General features: G+C 35.9%; 1 protein-coding gene across 25 annotated transcripts in view; it reads left to right on the top strand.

Annotated features, from left to right (window-relative positions):
• The window catches only part of LOC116850282 (pleckstrin homology domain-containing family G member 5), a 734,731-nt gene that overhangs the window by 599,959 nt on the left and 119,823 nt on the right, over positions 1 to 14,949 (top strand). For all 25 annotated transcript variants that reach the window (XM_032828362.1, XM_032828366.1, XM_032828360.1 and 22 more), the window contains one exon: positions 8,623 to 8,874. In XM_032828362.1, the coding sequence (XP_032684253.1) occupies positions 8,623 to 8,874 (252 nt within the window). The remainder of the gene's footprint in view (positions 1 to 8,622; positions 8,875 to 14,949) is intronic.

Below are 14,949 nucleotides of genomic sequence, written 5' to 3' on the forward strand. Positions count from 1 at the left end.
GATTAAGGAAAAACGCACGCTGAATGGTTGAGGGAGAAACGTCTGCGACCCAATAATATAGCAGGCAAATGTAATATAGCGCGCATCTTATATCGCTCTGATCCTACGTCTTGCCGCACCGCGCCAAGGCGAGATGTAGGAGTGCAACGATATAAGACAATGGTGCGTTGTTTTTCCAATCACCACATGCCAATATCCGTGTGCTATATTATTAGGCCGCGAGCGCTCCATCCTCAACTATTCAGCGTAAGTTTTTTTTTTATCTTTTACAATTAATTTCTCGATTATTATTGCGAATATTGCAAAACGATGTAGGACTTTTATGTTTATCTCAACTCATTCTACATTCCTACAAAATATGCAAAGAAGAATCTGGGACACCTTGTATCCCGAATGTTATGCAATGCAGTTCTCGGGGCGTTCCTGGGGTTATGGTCGAAGCAGGACGCTCTGTGTGAGTCCGACATAACCTTTGACTTTACCTAGAAGGTCGGGGCTATGCATAATGCATTTCCCTATCGTCAACAAAAAAAAAAGGGACACCCTATATATGTACTGTTTACCATATTTATGTATATTGTATGTATACTATGTATCGAAATTACGTTCCATTTATAAACTTTTGTTAATAATGTTTTAATAACAAACAACGGCTAAAACTTCTCATATGTTACTCAGAAAGGTGAGTTGTATAATATACAGAGTGTTTAAAAAGTTCCGGGGCGGCTAAATAACTCCTCAGGAAAACGTTATCGAGAAAAACGTTAAATATCAAAATTTTAGGATTGAAAACAAGAAATTCGATAATGATCTTGATCTTAACCCAAAGGTCAAATTTATAGGTTATTTCAAGGTAAACTTGAAAATCTTAAATGGAAATCCCCATTTTTTATGTCGGAAATGGAAAGAACGGGAAATTTTACGTCCGGGTATGTATTTAGTCATTGAGTCAATGATCCCTGAGGGTCATTTGAGGGTAACTTGAATCCATCGATTTTCGAAATGACCGTTAATTAAGAAGTTCACTCCATAAAGTACATTCGTACACGACAAATTTGTATGACATTAATGTGAACGTAATATCTAGTGAAAATTGAATCAAACTCATTTCTAGGAGTTATTCAAGAACTGAATAAATTTTCCCATGTAAAATCATACCAAAAAACTAATTAGAAAAATTAGATTACTTTCGAAGTATTTTTCATTATGCTCCATGCATCAAATTTTTCATCACGACTGTTTCGTAATACATACTGTGTGTAGAATTACTGTTCTCTGAACCCGAAAATTTCCGATTGGTATTGTTTAAAGATTTCTTTTCGATTGTATCCGTTCGTTGAACAAGAATTGTTAATGAGATTTTTTCATTCATTTAATGATGAATTAGCTGTTTTCCTTTCAATTATCCATTGATTTTGTTATTCTAAATTTCAAAAAGAAATAAGTTGAATTATTGATCAGAAATCATGATCGGAATTATTAATCAGAAAAATTGAGCAAATATGTTGAGTAAATACGAAAACTTCCATCTGCATTATTACTGTTCGCCAAAATGTAACGTTTTACTGAACGAGAAAGAATATCTCTCCTAATGATAAGAAGTTGGGAGAATAAGGTCAGAAGATCTTATAATCAAGTAAAGTACTTTTTCAATGTAACGTTTAGAAATGGGACGGTTCCTATTTCAAAATCAACTATCGAAAGATAGTTGATTTTGAAAACGGTTTGAAGATACAGGTAGCGTCAAAGATCCACTTAGATCAGAAAGATCAAGTTCAGCAATAAATGCAGAAAAGTCATTGCATGTTTTATTATCATTCACAGAAAATCCTTATAGTTCTATCCGCAGTACTGCTGAAGAACATGAAAGAGTAGAGTGTCTGTCCATAATATATTGAAAAAATAAATAAATTTCACCCTTACAAAATTAAATTTATTTATGAGTTAAATGAAAATGATTTCGATCGACGTGTGGAGTTCTGTGAGGATATGATGTTCTGAATAGATGAAGATCCTGACTTTACATCAAATATAGCCTTCTCGGTTGAAGTAATATTCCAACTAGATGGTATTCTGAATAACCATAACTGTAGATATTGGTCCAATACAAATCCTAATTAGATGCGAGAACATTATACGCAATATCCGGGGAAACTGAACATTTGGGCTGGAATATTAAATAATAGATTAATAGAACCATTCTTCGTTGATGGCAATTTGAACGCCGCAAACTATGAATACAAATCAAATAGCTTCGAAATCAAATAGTTTTGGCAATAAGAAGAATTATTGGCGAAAACTTTGAGCACGTATAGTTTCAGCAGGATGATGTTGCGCCCCATTTTGAACGAAACGTTCGTGCTTATGTAGGCACAGTTTTCCCTGATCAGTGGATAGGACGGAGAAGCGTGATTGAGTCTGGCCAGCCAGATTTTACTCCTCTCAATTATTTTTTATGGGGTTATCTAAAAGATTCGGGTGTACACAACTAACCTCAAAATTTAAACGAATTGCGTCAACGAATACTAGATGAAATCGTCCTTATACCTGCTGAATACTTCGAAAATGCAATCGCAACTTTTTATCATCGATTAGCTTACTGCCAAGAAGCCAACAGTCAACAGTTTGAGTATTTGACTGCTGATACTTTCAATTATCGGACTGCTCTAATACTTTATCTTGTCTTAATTGGCTGGACAGTCATTACAGTCTTGCCTTAACTGGTTGGACAATGTTTCGTCTTGTCTTAATTGGCAAGACAATTGGACAATTACACAGTCTCGACTTAACTGTCTGGACAAATACTTGTCTTAAATGACTTCTAAACTTGACCTTTGGTCAAGGTCACCATCAAGTATCTCGCTTTAATCACTGAAACATTTTTTCTGAAAACGCTTTTCTGAAGAATTATCCAATCGTTAAACGTTTGATCCTCAAATGACCCTCAGGGATCACTTTGATCTAATGACTAAATATCATATACGGACGTAAAATTTCCCGTTCTTTCCAGTTTCAAGATAAAATTGAGGGTTTCCATTTAAGATTTTCAAGTTTACCTTGAAATGATCTCTAAACATTACCTTTGGGTCAAGATCAAAGTCATCGAATTCCTTGTTTTTAATTTTAAAACTTTTGTACTTAACGTTTTTCTCGATAATGCTTTCCTAAGAAGTTATTTAGCCGTCCCGGAACTTTTTAGACACTCTGTATATGAATAGCAAAGTCATTGCTGTGGAGGGTAAGTTAAAATAAATATTCACCAAAACATCTTTAGTTCTAAGTAAATTTTTATAAATATTAAGAAATCCTAAAGGGCTCAAAGGTAAGTGAAAAAAGGTAAGTGAAAGATATTATCGATCATTTTTGGTTATCCGACATAAATATCTAGACATTTAATATGTACTAAAAGGTTGATTTCATACTTTACAACTATCATAATGTTTTATCACTATACAGGGTGTCCCATTTTAATCGATCACCTCAAATATCTTTTGAACAGTGCATTTTAGGGAAAAATGTTTCAGATAAAAGTTTCGGATTTCGAGGGGGACATAAACTGATATTATTGGTTTGACCTTGAGTTTGACCTTGAGACGTCAAGGTCAGGACAAAGTCACTTTCAATTTTTTAATCTGAACTCCCCATTTTTCATTACATATTCTTATAGCATATCTCGAGAGCTTTCCAAAACACTATAATAAAATATTTTTTCATTAAGTATCTTTTGAGTTAAAAGGCTTCAAAATTACAATATTGTTGCCATTAGCATTAGTACCCAAGGTGTTCGACCGACGACTGAAATCTTTTGAATGTTGTTCTAACATTCTATATTTTCCATGGGGCCATGTCCTGGACAAGATCAAGGCGATCGGGGACTGTTCCTAATATTTTCATTTCTTCAAATTTTACAGTGAAAACGAAAATAATAATTTAAAATCATGGGGTAACATGTGGAGTCCGATTGACTCTAAAGGATCATATAAAGATTACAATGCTTCGTCGGGGCCACAAAGAAGCACACATGTGAAATCCTATTATTAAATTTCTTTAATAATTATTAATTATTAATAATTATTTATTATTTAATAATTATTAATTTTTTTATATTTAGTAATTATTAAAGAAATTTATTAATGGGATTTCACATGTGTGTTTCTTTGTGGCCTTGACGAAGCATTGTGACCTTCATATGATTCTTTAGAGTCAATCGGACTCCACATGTTACCCCATGATTTTAAATTATTATTTTTGTTTTCGTTTTCACTGTAAAATTTGAAGAAATGAAAATATTAGGAACAGCCCTCAATCGCCTTGACCTTGACAAATGTTGTCCAGGTCCTGAAAAATGGGGAGTTAAAAAATGGGGATTAAAAAATTCAAAGTGACTTTGTCCTGACCTTGATGCCACTCAAGGTCAATGATATCAGCTTACCTTCTCGAAATCCCAAAACTTTTATCTGAAACATTTTTCCCTAAAATGCACTATTTAAAAGATATTTAAGGTGATCGATTAAAATCATACGATTAGAATCATATTTATACAGGGACAATCTGTATAAATATGGTTCTAAAAGTTGATTTATTAGTTAGAGAAACCTTTTAGCAATACCAAACATGCTAAAGAAATACGTGGAATTGAGTTATTGAAAAAACAAACTTAGATGATAGGTATAGCCACCAGAGCTGCACTATGCAGCAAAGGGTTAATATTGATATAATCTTACTATTATCGGATGTTTGTTAGATAACGATCCTTTTCCAAATAAAATAATTAAAATAGTTAAAATATGCAATAATTTTCAGATTTTATAAGGGGTTACAATTTGTAGAAATATAATATATTAGGTGCTAAAATAAGTTTCCACCGTTTTTCTGTGAAATAAAAGACATGTGTTTCATGAGAAACAGAAAGAATAGTTTATTCAAAGTAGTGCTCATTGTTAGCTATAACCTTTTCCCATTTTTCACGTAATAAATGGATTCAATGCTCAAGCCAATTTTTGATATCTTCATACGAAGTGAAATGCTGCTCAGCAAGGCCATGCTGCATGGACCGAAACAAATGAAAATCTGAAGGAGCCAGGTCTGGGGAATATAGCGGGTGAGGTAACACATCCCAGCCGAATGCTTCCAACGTATCCTTGACTGGTTTCGCAATATATGATCGAGCATTGTCGTGTAGGAAAATCACTTTTTTGTATCTTTTAGCATACGAGGTCTGTTCAAAAAGTATCGCGAATTTTGTGTTTTTTCAAAAATTATTTATTTATTCATGAATATCTATTTTGTCCCCTTCAAAGTAATCCCCATCAGATATTATACACTTGTGCCAACGTTTTTCCCAATCCTCGAAGCACTTCAAAAAATCATTTTTTGTGATCTTGTTCAGCTCCTCCTTCGATGCCGTCTTTATCTCCTCAATCGTAGCGTAGCGTCGTCCTTTCATGTGCCTCTTCAGTTTCGGGAACAAGAAAAAGTCACAGGGGGCCAGGTCTGGGGAATACGGTGGCTGCGGCATCATTAGTGTGTTGTTTTTGGCCAAAAATTCGCGCACAAGCAACGATGTGTGAGCAGGGGCGTTATCATGGTGCAAAAGCCAATTTTTGTTCTTCCACAAATCCGGGCGTTTCTGGCGGATTGCTTCGCGCAAATTGCGCATAACTTGCAGGTAATATTCCTTATTGACCGTTCTACCCTGTGGCAAAAACTCATGATGCACCACGCCCCTGCAATCGAAGAAAACTGTAAGCAAAACCTTCACATTCGACCGAACTTGGCGCGCTTTTTTCGGTCTTGGCTCGTGCGGCAGCTTCCATTGGGATGATTGAGCTTTGGTTTCCACGTCATAACCATAAACCCATGATTCGTCACCAGTTATGATCCTTTGGAGTAAATTTGGGTCGTCGCGGACAGAGTCCAACAGCTCCCTAGCAATGTTAATGCGATGCTGTTTTTGGTCGAAATTGAGCAATTTTGGTACGAATTTCGCGGCGACCCGTCTCATGCCCAAATCATTAGTAAAAATCGAATGGCACGAGCCAATCGATATGTTTAGGTCCTCAGCAACTTCTCTAACGGTGATTCGACGATTGGTCAATACTATTTTCTTCACTTCATCAATGTTTTCGTCTGTTGTTGACGTGCTCGGGCGTCCGGCACGCTCTTCGTCGTTCACATCTTCTCGGCCCTCTGAGAACATTTTGTACCACCGATAAACGTTGCTTCGGTCCAAGGTAACTTCACCATATGCCACAGTCAACATTCGGAATGCGTCCGCGCACTTAATTTTGTTTTTCACACAAAATTTGATACAGATTCTTTGATCCATTTTTTGGAATAGGCAAAAATCGAAGACGAGCCAAAACACGTCCAAGCAAAACAGCTGTCAAACATAAACTGAATATTCAAAATGGCCGAACTTGTCGGCATAAGTGAGGAACATGAGTACCAACATAACGCCACAAAAAAATCGAAAATCGAATATACGTAACCCGCGGAAATTCAAAATTCGCGATACTTTTTGAACAGACCTCGTATTCTGGACGTTCGTCTTTCAATGCACGGTTCAAATTCATTAATTGTTCTCGGTGACGTTCACTATTGATGGTCTGACACGGTTTCAGCAGCTCATAATACACCACGCCTTTTTTTATCCCACCAAGTACACAACATGACCTTCCGTCCATGAATATTTCGTTTTGGCGTGGATGATGATGGCTGGCCGGGCTTGCTTCATGTTTTTGGTCGTTTCGGATTCTCATAGTGAATACATTTTTCATCCCCAATAACGATTCGATGGAAAAATAACTTCCTGTTCTGTCTTTGAAGCAACAATTTGCAGGTTAAACGCCTTTCAAAGTCTCTTTTTTTCAATTTATGTGGTAGCCAGTGTCTTAATTTTTGAATCATTTCCATTGCTTTTAAATGTTTGCTAACAGTTGATTGATCAACATTTAATGCCTGTGACAATTCTTTCAGCGTTCGACATGGATCTTTGTCAAGTAATGCTTCCAGTTGTTCATTTTCAAATTTTTTCGGTGCGCCTTTGCGTTGTTTATCTTTCATATCAAAATCATTACTTCTAAAATATTGAAACCACTCTCTACAACTTCTTTCGGACGGAGCATACTCCCCATACACCTCCACAAGTAAATGATAACTTTCAGCTGCACTTTTTTTAACAATAAAATAATGCAGTAAAACTTCCCGCAAATGCTGTTTTGCTGGCACAAAAGTCGACATTTTCAAAGCAATGACACAAATGTTGTTTACATGTCAACCAAATGTCATATACTAAATATGGAAGTTTGTTTATAGTATTATTGTATACATATGTTACCATTAGAAATTCTATGTATGTAATACTCGTTGCGATATCTCTTACAAAACTGCGGAAACTTATTCAAGCACTCAATATATAAATCCAATTCACATTCATATTCACAATTTAATGAAATATCAATGATTTCGCTTTTCTCTTTATTATATCGAAATATTTATTCATAAAGAAAGCTCCAATTATAATATAACACGCACAAAACACTGAAAGTAACATAGATATCTAATGAATACAGCAAGAGAAAATAATTTTAATGAACGAAACACTCGTAATTCTTTATGAATTTCAGGGCATATAAAATGAGTCGTGAAGTATTCCGTACAATATGCTTTTCATAAATGCTTCAAGACAAATTTAATTGTTCACAAGTTTAATTCTTTATGAATTTTTCAAATATTCATTTTTCTAATTCTATGGGTATTTTTTAAAAAGAATTTTTTTTTTTAATTTCTACTGACTTCTATACTCTCTGAGTATACTCTCTGAGTATACTGGAGAAAGTTTACTCGCATGTTTTACATCCGAACATAAAAAGGAAAGAGACAGATTGCAGATTATATATGTATCTGTCTAGTAAATTCTGATTCAACAATTTTCTATGTTACTTACTGAAAACATATGCTTTACTAATACAAATATAATCTATTATAAGTGTAGAGTTTACATCAAGAGACGTAGTAACATTTCGCATTAAGTAAACACGCAAAGTGAGAAAAGAGAATGAAACTAACCACATATCTTAACGCGATGTCTTTAGTTAAACGGAGACAAGATTATCATTATCGTCATAATACAACTTTACGTTTAACGAGTCTCCTGAATACAGCCAATGTTTTCAGCTTGAAAAGTAGAGTAATAGAAGATTACTCGCTAGTCCATGTTACGAGACATTTCTGTAAATGTTAGTTTTGAAGTTCCACTTTCTTCTGCAGTTATCTCTCTTTTCTGATACAATGCCGCGCATTCTCATTGCTATCTTTTGGTCCTTGTTTCTTCTAATATTCCATTTCAGTTTTCAATTTCAATTTCAGAGAGCTAAAACTTTCAAAAATGGCCAATGGTATCTCGCATTGCCGGTTCTAAATTATCAGAACTTCTCTTGTAATTACTATTAACCATAGAAAGACTGCGACTATTAATTAAAGTTATAAGAAGTTCAATTTCTTGCTGCGTCTAAGAAGAAGCGGATAATCAGTTAAATCCCAATTTATACCCCGACTAACGACCCATATACGTTTATTATCAAATTAAATACGAAATCTGTTAATTGTCCTTCTCTTTAGATGGAGGTGCACGTATTATTATTGACAGACATGCTACTGATCTGTAAACCTTCAACAAAGAAAACGTCGTCGAGCGGCATGGTAGGAGGCGCCGGGTGCGGTTTGAAGATCGTTAGGCAGCCGTACGTCATCGACCGCATACGAATCTACGAGCTCAAAGAATCGTCTAGTCTAGGATTGGTTTATCTTAATGAATACGGAGCGGCCTCAGCCGCTTTGATTCTCAGCACTGGAGAACCGAAACTAGCTAAGGTAATTCGATTAAATGAGTCACTAGATATAAGCCACCGTAAATCACGGCGAAATTCGCACGTTAATCTGTGGTCCCGATATAGATTCCGTTTTTCTAGTCTTTTTGCTAAAATGCAGCTTCATCTGCGTGTCATTTAATTAAAACTATAATTCGACCGAATCTATCTCTATTTTTTGACCGCACGCGATGCTACAATCTCAGAAGAAAAATATTTTCTAACGAAGTGAGCAGAGAAGTTCACGAAACATTGGAAAAAATCCACAAAAAATATATATAACTTCAAACAAGAAACTAAAAGAGTATAGCAGGATAATTATGTATGTGCTGTCCTTGCATGAATCTGGTAGAGATTTTTTTACCATTAGTTGGCAATAATTGAAAATCGAAAATACGAATTTTCACTTTAATGGATGAACCGATTTTGACCAAAAAAATATATTAATGAGTTTAATGGTACGATGTTTAAAAAAAATTATGAAAATTTTTTTTCGGAAAAACCACTTGAAAAAATATTCAAAATATTTTCAAATTCTTTTTTATATATTATACTTAAGATACTACTATCATTTTTTACTAAAAAATTTTTCGACTTATGTAATATAATATATTTAATTTTCAAAACGATCAGAAAGTATTCGTTTGACTTTCGGACAGTAAACACGCGTGTGACTGTGCTCCGACGTCAATCTGAATAAGTGAGAGAGAAAACAAATTCCACTAAGGCACACTTTGCCAAAACTGTCCTAAAACTGGTAATTATATTATTTTATATTAAGCACTCTGTGCATCCATATTAAAAGAATCGTATTATTATTATTACACGAGCTAACTAGCGCGCCGAGAAGAATACCCATTTCCGAGTAGTCGATCCGGACGGGTCTCTTATCGCGATGTACGGATAAACCGCGATGTACCTTAAATTATAAATATAAACAAAACAGGGCCGGCTTAGAATAGTCTGCTAGTATAATATTACTTAAACTTTGTGGCGAGCTACTGATGCCATTGCAATGTATAATAACTTGCAAACGCCTCAAACACAAACCACAATACCGCAATTTTACCCAACTACACAAGCAGAAGTGCAAACATTGCGCATAAACAACGCTCTCTTTACGGAGAATAATCAAAGGTCTCAAAATGAGCAACAGCTCTATGTCGCATAGGCACAATCAGAAGCTGAAAAAAGAAGACTTGCATCAGTCGTAACTGCTTTTCAAGAATAGATAAATTCGTTGAAAGAAGAAATCAACAAACCTAAAGAAATGATTATATATGAAACAGACAAAGAAGAACTCACCTATGAAACAGAGTGGTTACTTACAACGTCAAAAAAAAACGGAAGTGTGAGGCGATAACCAATACACCCAAACACTCCATACAAAATGCTAAAAGTAAAGATAAAAAAATAGAAGATAGTCAGCGTACACAACACAAACCTGTACGAAGACCTCCCCCGATTATGGCAACTGTGAAAAATCACATAGAGTTGACTGCCTTACCAGATCAAACTAGTTGCTAGTTGGAAGGAAGAACTTTCGGATCAAAATTTTCAACAACAACGTAGTCAAAATAGAAGTCACATTGAATGATATAACAATTACACAGAGATTAACAGACAACAAAATAGAGTGGCACTCTTTTGAAAATAAACAAACACGAGAAATAAGAATAATGATGAAAAACTTACACCACACTACAATCCCGCTGATATTATCCAAGACCTAAAGAATCAAGGATTAAAAGCAACCAATGCCACAAATAAATAACGTAACAAGGAAACTAACAATAAAAGGACAGAATCTAAGAACCAAACTTATCCTACTCAAAGAAAACAAGAAAGTACGAGTGTAAAAATCCAAACAGATAATCGAACATATACCTAACTGACAATGAGCAAAAATCCAAAAAAACAATCAATCATCTCCGAAACGATGTTGCAACAGATAATGTAGCGACTTAGCAAACTTGAAAACAAACTAAACGTCTAACTTTCTTAGAATTATGGAATAAAATGCTAACGGATTGCTACAGCACAAAGACGAGCTGCAGGTAATCCTTAGCGTTGAAAACATTGACACTGAGATGCCTGATCACAGAAACGCATCTCACAAAGAAATCGTACATAAAATTCCGAAATTACAATACACGGTTCACCCCTCCAATGCAGCACGGGGAGGCAATTCTGTAATCATTAGAGACAACATCAAACATACTGAAAAAGAGAAATATACAACTTATGAGATCCAAGCCACAACCGTAACGGCACCACGATAAAACAAATATTTACGGTTGGTGCGATATACTATCCCCTACGATTTACTATCTATGCGGACCTAACATTTTTCAAGAAACTGAATAAACGATTTATCATAGGAGATGATTTTAATGCGAAACACCTATTGGGGATCAAAGCTAACCACAACAAAAGGACGTGAGCTATACTCAACTGCTGAAGACTATGGATGCGAATTCTGCTCCACAAGCAGACTACTCTGTTTAATGCTTTAATCAGGCTGAAGTATGTTCCGCAGGCGTGGAAGATATCAAAAATAATTATGGTGCCTAAACCTGGCAAAAATCACTGCAAGGCAGAATCCTATCGACCAATTGTACTGCTACCAGTCTTATCTAAATTGTTCGAAAAGCTTATCCTGAAACGACTCAAACTAGTTATAAAAAAGTACCAACTTGTACCTTCGCATCAGTTCGGCTTCCGCAACAATCATACGACAATAGATCAAGTCAACTGGATAACTGACGTTATCGAAAAAACGTTTGACCATGGGAAAGTCTGCTCTGCAGTCTTCCTAGATATTTCACAGGCGTTTGACAGAGTCTGGCATCAAGGTCTGATACACAAAATAAAATCTATGCTCCTGGATCAATATTATCAACTATTCAAATCGTACCTAACAGAACGAAAATTCCGCACCAAGCATGAAAACGCATACTCCGAGTTAAAAAATATACGAGCTGGTATGCCACAGGGAAGTGTCCTGGAACCAATACTATATCTGCTTTACATCAATGATATACCAAAAACATGAGATAGCACAATCGTCACGTTTGCAGACGACACTGCACTGCTAGTCACAGGAAACTCCACAGAAGAAGCCATAGCAAGATTACAAAGATCAGTCAATAAAGTCGTCACCTGGACACGTAAATGGCACATTAAACTAAATAAAACTAAAACGATTCATATTAATTTTACAAACAAAAGGAATAATCCAAGGCCAATCTTCATTAATGGCACCCAAATCAAATATGCCAACACAGCAAAGTACCTGGGCATGACCCTGAACGCTAAACTTAGATGGAAGAAACATATCAAGAAGAAACAAGCAAAACTACAATTAAAATTCTGAAAAATGTATTGGCTCACTGGGCGTTGGACGCAGGTCTGAACTTTCTACATACAAGTTAACCTTATACAAACAGACTTTATGACCAACATGGACGTACGGTATCCAGTTGTGGGGCTATGTAAGCAAGCACAACATCGAAGTGATACAGCGCTTCCAGAACAAAGTACTCCGATGTATTATTAACGCGCCTTGGTGCGAACTCTGATCTCCATCGAGACTTGAAATCGAAACAGTCTCAGATATTATCAAAAAATACACTATCTCCCATAGGAATAGACTACAGAATGAGGAAACGTCCAGGCTACTGAATGTGCAGAATATTATTCGACGACTCAAACGCATCAAATCCTTTGAGCTAGTTCCACGATAACAGAAACTAGGTAATCCGCTGTGAGTCATCTAGTCTAATTATCCTAGTACTTTAAGTCAGCAAAAAGTAGATTGTTAGTTCATGTTGAACTAGTTTTTACACGACTATTGTTATGCAATAAAAAAAAAGAAAAACGACCAGAAAAGCATATCATAATTTTAAAAACTGAAGAGTGAGCGTACCGCGTACAGTTTGCCAGGCGCTACACAATAAGTACACAGAACAGCATTTATTTATTTTGTCACCATAACTGTTCGTACGATCTTCAATTGTTTTTTCTCTCCTATCGTTTCATTTCTTACATTCATTTATTATTTTATTATTACTTCCGGTAACGATCCGATAATACTCCGCGTATGAGGCTTAAATTTTGCATCTTAAGCCTTATTTATACTGCCCTAAATTGGCAGTTCGATCCGGAGGGGAGCGGTGCACTTGGACACGGTGCATTTAGACACAGCCAATCACAGCACCGTGTGATTAGAGACATTTGTAGGGTCCCTTGGAACAGCGATTTGTGATTGGACTGTGTCCAATTGCCCCGTGTCCAACTGATATACACCCGATCCGGAGACTATCTTCGATGATTCTCGTCGACGTCATCTCGACGTCGATATCTATTGCCCTTGCGATAGATAACTAGCAACACTTATCGCGGCCGTTAAGAGCTACTTTCAGCTCTAATAGAATTCTCCTAAAGCCGTGTTTTGGCTCTGGTGGAATTCTCGGTTGCGGAACCTTTGTAATCGGACTTTAGATTTTCCTAGTCGGGCTTATATCTCTATTTTACTCCTTCCAGTATTCAATAGATTAGCTTTACTTTGGAATCACAGTCGCCAGATTTTAACCTTTTAAAGGTTAACACATTTTTTCAAGGTTGTCTTTCGATGAACATACTTATCACTACTCACATTTTCCCGCTTATTATTTCAAATTTCAATTCATATATTTAATATTCTTTTCTATAAACCTTCTTTCCTAAATTTTTCCTAAACTATACCTAACTAAGAAATAAATTTGCTTTAGCATTTTGCATCTACCATCAATTTTGTCCTACTTTCTTATTCACTTTAGCATCAACTTAGTACTTTTGGTCATGTCTACAAATATTTTGAAAGGCAAATTTAACACAACTCCTGTTTCATACTTATCGAATATATTTATATACTCAGCTCTATATTGTTGTTAACAAAATACAATCCTTTTTCTCTAATATATTACAATTTAATTTGTTCTACTTTGCTGAGTCATAACTTATTACCTATTATAATGTCTACGAAAAAAACTCAACTATTTTACCTAATTGTTCGGGATTCGAAGCAGATAAGTTTAGAAGATAATATTTCAGAAAATTCTGTAATATATGTGACACATTACATCTGTTTCGAGCGTACTTATTCGCGAGTCTATTTAGTGATATCAAGCAAGGACACGTAAACAAGTGGGTCCGTGGCGCGTGCCGTATTATCAGCTCGCCACGTCGAAGTAATCTTTGATGGCGTTGGCATAACAATCGCGGCCTAAACAACGATTCCACGAATCATTAATCGGCTCCTCGCGTCTCAACACTTTATCTCCTTTTAAGGAGATAAAAGAATGTTTCGATTTCACGGTCATCTCAACGCCAATCCGCGCGCGACAGAGCACAACCAAATAGGTATATTAGATGCTACTCGCGGCAGCTTTTTCACTTTTTCGCACGAGTTTTCGGCATCACCTTCTTTAGAGCCACCGTGGTCCCCGAGTCGTCTGTCTCTCTTATCTCGTCATTATTATTCGCTCGGGCGACTCTCAACTGCTTCCTGTGAAGCCAATTACGAACGTAGAATCAAATCCTGCCGTTCGTGAGACTCTCACCGTCTAAACGTGTGCTCTCTCGCGCGACTGATTACGATCAGTTTCTGATTAACGGCACGATACTTGCGAAATCACGTCAGAAATCAGCTCCCAGACCGTTTGCGGCTGTCTGGTATTGAATAGCTGTTAAGGGGGGAAATCCAATTAGAACGAGGAAAAATAAGCTATTTTCAAGAATTTTTTTGTAGGAGAAAGAATTTTTCTATATTTTTCAAACTTAAACATTTATTTATATATGTTTTGGACTGTCCATACGTATTTTTTTTTCCAAAAATATTTAAAAATGGCGGACATATGAAGCATCCCATTTGGCAGGTACGCGTGCGAGTTGCTCAGCTGCTGGACAAATGGCGTCCGTGATATTGATCCTATAACAGGCAGCGAAAAAATTCTTATTATTTATACCCATAATTCGTAATTGAACCTAAAAAAATTGAAAAAAGTCAAAAATTTTGAATATGAAACGCTTATGAAAA

The sequence above is a fragment of the Odontomachus brunneus genome, unplaced genomic scaffold (genome assembly GCF_010583005.1).
Source record: "Odontomachus brunneus isolate Ranch 3 - 2012 unplaced genomic scaffold, Obru_v1 Obru_scaffold_141, whole genome shotgun sequence".
Classification (NCBI taxonomy): domain Eukaryota; kingdom Metazoa; phylum Arthropoda; class Insecta; order Hymenoptera; family Formicidae; genus Odontomachus; species Odontomachus brunneus.